The sequence below is a fragment of the Perca flavescens genome, chromosome 10 (genome assembly GCF_004354835.1).
Source record: "Perca flavescens isolate YP-PL-M2 chromosome 10, PFLA_1.0, whole genome shotgun sequence".
Classification (NCBI taxonomy): Eukaryota; Metazoa; Chordata; class Actinopteri; order Perciformes; family Percidae; genus Perca; species Perca flavescens.
The window spans coordinates 29,391,721-29,400,191 of record NC_041340.1 but is presented as its reverse complement, the minus strand read 5'-3'; the positions used below and the strand labels follow the sequence as shown (position 1 = coordinate 29,400,191).

General features: G+C 41.6%; 2 protein-coding genes across 2 annotated transcripts in view; one reads left to right on the top strand and one right to left on the bottom strand.

Moving 5' to 3' along the window:
- The first annotated feature begins 1,202 nt into the window (after positions 1 to 1,202).
- Positions 1,203 to 3,240, top strand: LOC114562683 (uncharacterized). The gene is made up of 2 exons (XM_028589257.1): positions 1,203 to 1,533; positions 2,180 to 3,240. Exons 1-2 carry the CDS (start codon positions 1,203 to 1,205, stop codon positions 3,238 to 3,240), a joined length of 1,392 nt encoding a protein of 463 aa, XP_028445058.1.
- Positions 3,241 to 6,767: 3,527 nt separating this feature from the next.
- Positions 6,768 to 8,471, bottom strand: part of LOC114562689 (uncharacterized) — a 2,977-nt gene continuing 1,273 nt past the window's right edge. Inside the window, exon 2 of the mRNA XM_028589269.1 lies at positions 6,768 to 8,471. This exon is cut by the window's right edge and continues 88 nt beyond it. Coding sequence (XP_028445070.1) covers positions 6,948 to 7,724 — 777 coding nt within the window. The 5' untranslated portion in view covers positions 7,725 to 8,471 and the 3' untranslated portion in view covers positions 6,768 to 6,947.

Here is an 8,471-nt window from a genome sequence, read left to right as displayed (position 1 = left end):
CTGGACTTAGTAAACTTTGCTTAACTGAACTCTTCGTATCAGATTGATCCTTGTGTTCTGGTAAACTTAAGTCCGATGTAAGAAGGCACGGGAATTAGGTAATTGGCCTTAGGGCCTTATTTTAGACATAATTCCACTACCGTTAAGTTAAATGTTTGTTACATGGTAGGTAGGCTGTCACGAGGAGACCGCGTACTAGGCTACTGAACAAGACCGTAGCCAATGACTGAACTTTTCAGACAAAAGCGTACTCCCTCCCTGAGTCATAACAAGGGTGTGAGTGTGAGTGTGGTCCCATATGAACAGATTATGCTGTAACAGCTGAAATAAGTTGTCAACAGTAACGTTACCTAAAGGCGTTTTCACACCTATAGTTTGTTTGCTTTGGTCCGAATCAGTTGATGAGTTTGTAAATTTGGAGCCATTTCCCCTTGGTTCGGTTTCGTTTCACACCCAGAGAAATCCAAGCATACCAAAATACGTCATGCAAGAACATTCACTCCGCTTATTGGTCAGATGTGTCTGGGGCGGGAACAAGAAAGTAAATACAGGAAGAAAGTCCTGTGTTCTGGACTAGTGCATATTTCTTCCATCTCCATGGTCAAACCAGCTTATTCTTTTAAAAAATCAGACATTGCTTTGCAAGCGACCTCACTACGTCTGCTCTGGTCACCGAGTTCACTCTGCTCTGCCTGTGTCAGTCTCCAACTTTTAGCTTTAACTGTACTTCCTTTTTAGTAACAGTTTGTTTTATTGGCAATCATTTCTCAAAAGCATATGTCCTACAATTACTTTCCAGGATATAGTCTCCTTTCTCTTAAAGAGTCTTTGGTTTGGAATACAATCTGTCTGTTCAGCTTTACATATATTACACATAGCTCATGAACAATTCCAAATACATTTTTTAACAGTGCTACTACAATGCATCGTCCTGTGTAACATTACTTTGTCCACATTAATCCTGCCACAATCGGTCCCAAAACGTTACACATTCTTAGGTGGAAATTAACTTGTTGATTCATACTAAGTGAAGCCTGAACTGCTCGGACAGCTGTTGAAATAACACAAATAGCCCCCTGTATTCACCTTATTCCGCGCGTCAACAAGGGGGGCGCCATGTTTGTTCCGTTTTGTCTTGGAACTTCCGGTTGAGCAACTCTGTCCATTGCAGTAGAGAAAATTAGCTAGCTATTTCAGAGAATATGTCCAGCATTACGTGTTCGGTGCGGGGCTGTCACAACAACTGGATAAAAAGACGGGTAACTTTGCAACAACACTGTTTTGTCCACGGGAAAACCAGGGAAGAATGTTGTGGTCCTGCTTTTCATCTTTATCCTCCGCCATCCAGCGATGAGGACCGGCGTTTGTGGCTGAAGGCGCTAAACTTGAAGAAACCTCCGAAAAAGCCCTACGTCTGTTCCTTTCATTTTGTGGACGGCAAACCATCGGACCAACACCCATACCCTGAAAAATGGTTGGGGTATGTTACTCCGACGACGAAAAAGGCTCGTTGGATACTTGTTAGGCTCCCAGGTAAGATAACATTTTGCTAGCACTAACCGCTATCAATATTGCTAGTCGTTAGCCAGCTAGCGGCTAATGAGTATGATCAGCAATATCACATCAGTACTTTTTTTCAAAACTATGTACAGGTTATGCTGTCTAACATTTTCGTATGGTGAGGGCTTGTTACGACATATGGCTCGAAACCTCCTAGTTAAACCGAGCTGAATCCATACCAGTATGCTCGCAAATAGCGATAGCAAATGCCATTGTCTGTTAGCAGTTGTCTGTTGTTACTGATTGCTACGAGATTTAGTGATACAAGTTCCTAGTTACGTTTCCTCCCAGTTAGTCCCGTAGACACACTGAGAATAGTAGCCTACGAAATTGAACAGAGCATTGTTGTGGGCAGACTGAGAATTTCTCCTTAATTGCTTGTTCGTAGGTTTTGGGATGCTGCCGTGGGGAGAATAAAGATCTCACTTACTCAGATATGCAGACATCATAGGCTACACCCGTTACTTTGCCTTGACTTTACCTCAGTAAATAAACAGCATTACAACATAGGATCAGGTCGAGGCTTTATAATTTGATGTCCAGGACTGGTTATGTTGGAAGGCAGCAAAATGATTAACCTTATCATTGGTTACTTACTGATGCTGTGTTATTTCCACAGAAACACCCTCAACCAGCTCTGCAAGCCAGGAGACTGATGGGATGAATGACGAGATGACTGATAGGACACACAGTGATGCTACCACACAGTGGGAATGTCTACACATGGAAGATCACGCCTATGCTGTGAGTGACCCACTCCATTGTCCTCACCTCCATGACCAGGCAACACAGTGTCCTGAACGTCTAGTACACACCGAACTTCTCCGGAATGATCGTCTGTCTCTACTGTACACTGGGTTGTCACTGGATGCATTTGAGTCTTTGGCCCACGAGCTGACAGCAGGATGCCGCATTTCCCAGGCACAGCTACACCCCAAAGATCAACTGTTGATGACCCTGATGAAGCTCCGGCTGAACTTATTGCAGGACGACCTTGCAGAGAGGTTCAGAGTGTCTCAGACTATGGTCAGTAGGATAATCTGTCAGTGGCTGGACATCATGGAGGAGAAGATGAGGTGCTACGTTCCATGGCTGCCCAGGGAGACAATCCAGGCAACGATGCCACAGTGCTTCAAGGAACATTATCCATTAACCACATGCATCATCGACTGTTCTGAGACCCCTCTTCAGAAGGCTCACAATCTGGACTCAAGAGGCGAATCATACAGTCATTACTATGGACAAAATACAATAAAGTTCCTCGTAGCTATTGCACCATGTGGTTTAATTATGTTCATCTCACCAGCATATGGTGGGAGATCCAGTGACAAGTTGATCACAGCCAACTCAGGGTTTCTGGAGTACCTGCGCCCAGGTGATGAGGTGATGGCTGACAGAGGTTTTGTTATTCAAGATCTTCTGTTTGAATGCAAAGTCAAGCTCGTCCTGCCATCTTTCACCAAAAGAGGCCTGCCTTTGTCCGAAGAAGACACCACCAACACGAGGCGCGTAGCCAACGTCCGAGTGCACGTTGAGAGGGTCATACGCCACCTGAAGAACTACAGAATAGTTTCTGAAACAGTGCCCATTAACATCACCCAGAAATTTGACAAGATTCTGAGAGTCTGTGCCGGTCTATGTAATCTTCGTGGGGACATTATACAAGAAGATGAGGACTAAGATGTTCAATGTTTAATGTATATAAGTTCAAATAGTTTAAGTTCAATCAGTTGTAATTGTAACATGGTTAAAATGTTTCTATTGTTGTTTCTATTGTTCATTTTTACAAATCTATACAAAACTTGAACATAGATTTTAGTTTTCAAATACAATGTTGTTTCTATTGTTCATTTTTACAAATCTATGCAAAACTTGAACATAGATTTTAGTGTTCAAATACAATGTTGTTTCTATTGTTCATTTTTACAAATCTATGCAAAACTTGAACATAGATTTGTGTTCAAATACAATGTTGTTTCTATTGTTCATTTTTACAAATCTATACAAAACTTGAACATAGATTTTAGTGTTCAAATACAATGTTGTTTCTATTGTTCATTTTTACAAATCTATGCAAAACTTGAACATAGATTTTAGTGTTCAAGTACAATGTTGTTTCTATTGTTCATTTTTACAAATCTATACACATTTCAAACAATTGTAAGCATCCACCATAACTTGTCTGCTTTCTAATTTGTTGACATGAAAATAACAGCACCTTATGCACACCATAGATGTACAACTTTCTTCTTCAAAATGATCACCTGAGTATGACTTGTACTGGACTCCGCCTGGATGTTTAAGGCATGTAAATGTAGGTGCTTACACAGGGATACAACAAATTGGATGAGCTCCTGGTTAGTGTTTCTTCTAATGCAGAAATGTGATGTAAATGTTTTCTGAAAAAGACTAGAATTTGTATTTTTTTAGAAGTTTCTCCATGTTTACAATGCTATACAAAACTTGAACTAATACCTGTGTATTGTCATACACAAACATGTCTTTGTCAGAGGGGTCAATAAACGTGACAATAAACGTGACATTTGCAGCATCTGTTATTTTATTTCATGTTTGAGTTAATGCTTTGATAGAGTACAAAACAAATTGCATTAAAAACAATAGGCAATAATTACAAGTAGTTTTAAGTAGTTAAGTAAGTAGCATAAAGTAATCAAATGTGGGGCTGCAGCTATCTATTTTTTTTATAAGAGTATTCTGATTATTCCAACGAATAATCATATAAGAAATACTTTTGTTTTATTGAGCAATAATAAATAGGGGTGGTACGGTTCATGAAAAATGACATCCGAACCGTTCGGTCCGCTTGTCTTGGTTCGGAACGTGTGTGCCGCACGGTTCAACGCATGCGCAATGTGGCCTCATGCCCGTCAGGTGCCCCGTATGTGAGCTCAGTGTGTTTCCCTTTCGCGCGAAAGAAGAGGTGTGAACAAGTTACCAACAAAACGTACAGCGAAAGACCGTGCAAAACATTTCAGGCCATCATGCCAACCTGTATACATTTTAACATCAATGTACGCTGTAACGTTTTTTCACTCGCTGAAGCGGCTGCAGTTTAGATCCTGTCGGGTCTCTGCAGCGGGCGGGGCTGCTCAGTTCTCCCCGCGACTGACGCGCGCACACACACATAAACACGGTGGATGCAGGAAAAAACGGAGAGGAGACGTATACAGGAGGGCCTGACAGCTACAACTAGCTACGCTCGTTATTGTAAGTGCAATGATAAGTCCATTAAGTACTTTATCAAACCGTATGTGTCCCAGCCCAGGATAGGAAATTAACTAACAATGTAAACTGTTTTTATGTTCAACGTATTCTGACTTATTTAAAAGACGGAGCTTTAAGAGTTCCTCTCTTTTTCTTTTAAAGGATACATTTTTGTAAGAGCTACACTGAAGTTGGCAATTTGATAAATGCAAGTTATTTCAATTGATATTCTGTAATATTTCAATCTTCATGTGCAAACAAAGGCACATAAGTTCCTGTAGATGGCAATACGCTTTCTTTTTTTTTGCCAAATAAATGAAAAGCTTGTTGAAATCACGACAATGTCTTCCCTCTTGCTGTATAAAAATGTCAGCTAGCTTTCCTCAGAGATGGTCTTAATAATGTGCTTAAAGTCAAGTCAAATTCAGTTTGTGCAGGATTAGGCTACATGATATAACTATAGAATTATTTAATACTGTATCCTAAATTGTGTATAATTAAGCTATGTACTGTACAGCTATATACCTCTAAATTTGAGGCCATGGTTCTCAGCAGGAAACCGATGGAATGACTTCTCCAGGTAGGGAATAAGTCCTTACCCCAAGTGAAGGAGTTCAAGTACCTTGGGGTTTTGTTCGCGAGTGAGGGGACAATGGAGCGGGAGATTGGTCGGAGAATCGGCGCAGCGGGTGCGGTATTGCATTCAATCTATCGCACCGTTGTGACGAAAAGAGAGCTTAGCCAGAAGGCAAGGCTCTCGATCTACCGGTCAGTTTTCGTTCCTACCCTCACCTATGGTCATGAAGGCTGGGTCATGACCGAAAGAACGAGATCCAGGGTACAAGCGGCTGAAATGGGTTTCCTCAGGAGGGTGGCTGGCGTCTCCCTTACAGATAGGGTGAGAAGCTCAGTCATCCGTGAGGAGCTCGGAGTAGAGCCGCTGCTCCTTTGCGTCGAAAGGAGCCAGTTGAGGTGGTTCGGGCATCTGGTAAGGATGCCCCCTGGGCGCCTCCCTAGGGAGGTGTTCCAGGCACGTCCAGCTGGGAGGAGGCCTCGGGGAAGACCCAGGACTAGGTGGAGGGATTATATCTCCAACCTGGCCTGGGAACGCCTCGGGATCCCCCAGTCGGAGCTGGTTAATGTTGCTCGGGAAAGGGAAGTTTGGGGTCCCCTGCTGGAGCTGCTCCCCCCGCGACCCGACACCGGATAAGCGGACGAAGATGGATGGATGGATGGATGGATGGATGGATAAGCTATATACCGTATGCTGAAGTATATTTCTGGAGTGTTAAAGATTAAAAGAAAAAATAACAAGAACCGTACAGAACCGAAAACTGTGACCCTAAAACCGTGATACGAACCGAACCGTGGGTTTTGTATACCGTACCACCCCTAATAATAAACAATAGTATGGTTAAATTTTCGGAAAAGCAACATTTTTATTGCTTACAATATCTCAAAATAAACATTAAGTGCATTAAAGTTCCATATTACATTGTTTTTAAAGAAAAACATTTTCTGAAATGCAATTAACAACCTCAAATTAAGGCATACAGTAAACATACAAACATTAACTTCAGAACTACAAGTTTCAACCTGAGACTGATTTTTATATAGGCCAATATCAGTGTTTCCCACAGCACTTTCCAGCTTAAGCTGCGTTGATTTTGCATCAAGGATTTTTAGTAGGGCTGGGACGATTCGTGGACGTAGTCGACGTCATCGACCACGTAAATGTGTCGACACAAATATTCATTAAAAAGTAAATACAGGCTACTCTTTTTGCTCTTGCTCTGTTTACTTTGAGTTTTTATTTTTGTATTCCTCCTGAAAGTGAGTGTATTTTGTAGTTTGATTGATAGCCTACATCTGGCTTCAGGTTGCACTACTAATTAATTTTACTTGAACAGTGCAGTGTTAAACTATTTTAATAAATAGAGATTTGAACCTTATTGAAATTTGTTTTGTATAAATTGTTAATAATTGAGCAAAGGGTAAATAATCGCTAATTGAAAAATTTATCGTTAGATTTTGTTGACTAATTTAAAACATAATCGCTAGATTAATAGTTAAAAAAATAATCGTTTGGGACAGCCCTAATTTTTAGTAATCAAATTATTCGAGTTACTCGAGGAATCGTTTTCAGCCCTAATCAAATGTGATCATTTGCGTAACTGCATATAGCGATCACAGAGCAACAGGCGACCTTCACTATACTCATCTGAAACAAAAGGAAGCATGTCTCTGAAATAGAATCCTCTCAGTCTAGCCACAGTCTTCGCACAGAAAGCCTCATCATAGGGGATGTGAAGCATCACCTGTTTTGAATGAGACCAAATCAGTAACTTGCATGCCTTTAACTTTGTACAGAACAAGCCAATTTGAATTTGGATGTAGAAGCCACGGGGGCCATTAGGCTGTAACATAGGAATACCCTCGACAATCTTGACATCATATTTTTGACTCCCCATTAATTCATCCAGTGTTTCGTTTGCTTTTAGGAAAGGACATTTGATTTCTAGCAGCTCCCCTGAACTCAAAACCCCATCTGGGCTGGCTGACAGCCAGGGCTCTCCAGGACACAAAACTGTGCCATGGCGTGTTACACTGTAGCCACCGCCTTCCAGCCATTTCATGGCCAACACCTCACCGTCCACACCATGCCTGGTAGCAGCATTTCCATGAAAACGTGGGAAGACATGTTGCTTTAAGAAGACTTTGGGGCTGCTTCTGACTTGCACCTTCTTGGCAGAGCTGGCAGTTATTCTCAATCTGCGAGAGTCATGCCAGAGGTGAGACACACTCTGCTCCTGAGTCAGCAGCTCCAGTCTCACAGCGTCTATTGCCACAAAGGTCTCATAAAAAGCAGAGCAGCGAGGGCAGATGTTGGAGCCATCGTGCTCTGCATGGGTTGCTGCTGCAGGCTCCTGGAGGTTCATGGCAGGTGTTTCAGCATTTACACACTTGTACAACAGACTTGACGTGGGCAGCTTCAAATGTTTCAATCCATTACAAAAAGCCTCTTGAGTCTGGAAAAGTGGGGTGGGAGGTAGAGGTAGATGGTGGGGCACTACATCACATGCTTGGAATGCATCACTGGCTCTATGGTGGGTAAAGGAAATCTCCGTCAGCAGCTTCGGTGTGATGTTCCTTTGGGTCCCGCTATTCCATCGCCGCTGCTCATCAGTACTGGCAACTCCTGTCAGGCCATTGGACACTGCATTTTCCACCTAAAACCATGAATTACAATGCATAGTTATAAATAGCTATCAATAGTTATGATCACAACCCAATGAAGTGACTATACCCAAATTATTTTACCAATTGATTATCAATATTATTCATGACCTTACCTTGATTAGCAGTAAGCATACGACATGTTTGCACACATTTTTATGATGTCCAGTTGGTTTTGTTATTATTTTGATATTCCTCCAAGATAAAAAAAAAAGCCCCTCAGTGACTGCAAATGCTAGAAAATATATTAATCCAATACCATATTCCATGAATATTGACAACCCATGCCAGACCCTCCATTGGGAGTGAACAGCTAACCTACCTTTTAGATGTAGTCAGAGGCCTGACAGTATAGTTCCAACACATATAGGCTATTGTTCATATGCCAAGTAAAATAAATACTTACCAGAATTCAATTTAAGGTATGCTTCTTGATACCTTTGATAACA

Excerpts from the sequence above, each read along its gene's own strand:
- LOC114562683 (XM_028589257.1), top strand. The coding sequence starts at position 1,203 with ATGTCCAGCATTACGTGTTCGGTGCGGGGCTGTCACAACAACTGGATA. Across the intron at positions 1,534-2,179 it reads GATACTTGTTAGGCTCCCAG|AAACACCCTCAACCAGCTCT; the intron begins GTAAGATAACAT and ends TTATTTCCACAG.